A 784-nucleotide genomic window follows, 5' to 3' on the forward strand; every position below is an offset into this window, starting at 1 on the left:
GGTTTTTAGTGGGGTGGGGCTTCGGCGGGGGAGGTTGCAGGTTTGGTCCCGCCCTGTACACAAAAAAAAAAAAAAAAATTAAGAATTGCGGATTTATTTGTGCATGCTTTTTGGCTATTGCAGGAAGAGCTTAAGAATACAACTATTAAAATGGCAGAACAGAGTAAAGTTCTCAATACTCCTGGGGCGGAAAAACAGACCAAAAGGGAGCTTTTTGATGCACTTCGTCAGGAACTTGAGTGAGTTTCTATGCCGTTTAACCATTTTTCTTCTTTTATTGTTTGTGTGCGTTATATGATTGTGTGTTCATGCTAATTGTCAACTGGAAAGTCTAAATTTTTATAATACTTTTGTTGGTGTAGAACTCCTGTGCTTGAGAAGGCCTCTAAGTCTGTTTGGGATTTAATTTTAGACAGTAATGGACTAGGCAAGGAAATAAGTGAAACAGTTGAAAAGGTGTTTTGTCGACTAAGTGGCCAGGAACCGCCATTATTTCCTACTGCAGATGGTGAGACTCAGCCTGGTAAAGGAATTGCAAATGAGAGAGCGAAAGATTCGAATGATGAGAGTAATGAAAAGGAGAGATCAAATTCAGTGGCAAAGAAAAGGAGTTATAATGATATGAGTGCAGGAGAGGAAAATGATTCAACAAAAAAATCTGATGATTCTTCAGCTTTGCCAGAAGAATCCAGTAAATCTCCCCAGAGAAGTTTGAAGACTTGAGTTTCTAATCAATTGAGCCTTTCCCAACAATAGATGTGTATGATTAGTGACTTTCACAAAC

General features: G+C 38.8%; 1 protein-coding gene across 1 annotated transcript; it reads left to right on the top strand.

Annotated features, from left to right (window-relative positions):
* Positions 1 to 9: 9 nt before the first annotated feature.
* Positions 10 to 778, top strand: LOC112094878 (the record flags this gene model as incomplete). The annotated part of the gene is made up of 2 exons (XM_024176588.1): positions 10 to 239; positions 363 to 778. Coding segments are annotated over 2 exons (591 nt in total), but the record flags the coding sequence as incomplete, so codon positions are not given.
* Between the last annotated feature and the right edge of the window lie 6 nt (positions 779 to 784).

Source organism: Morus notabilis, unplaced genomic scaffold, assembly GCF_000414095.1.
Source record: "Morus notabilis unplaced genomic scaffold, ASM41409v2 C11312894, whole genome shotgun sequence".
NCBI lineage: Eukaryota > Viridiplantae > Streptophyta > Magnoliopsida > Rosales > Moraceae > Morus > Morus notabilis.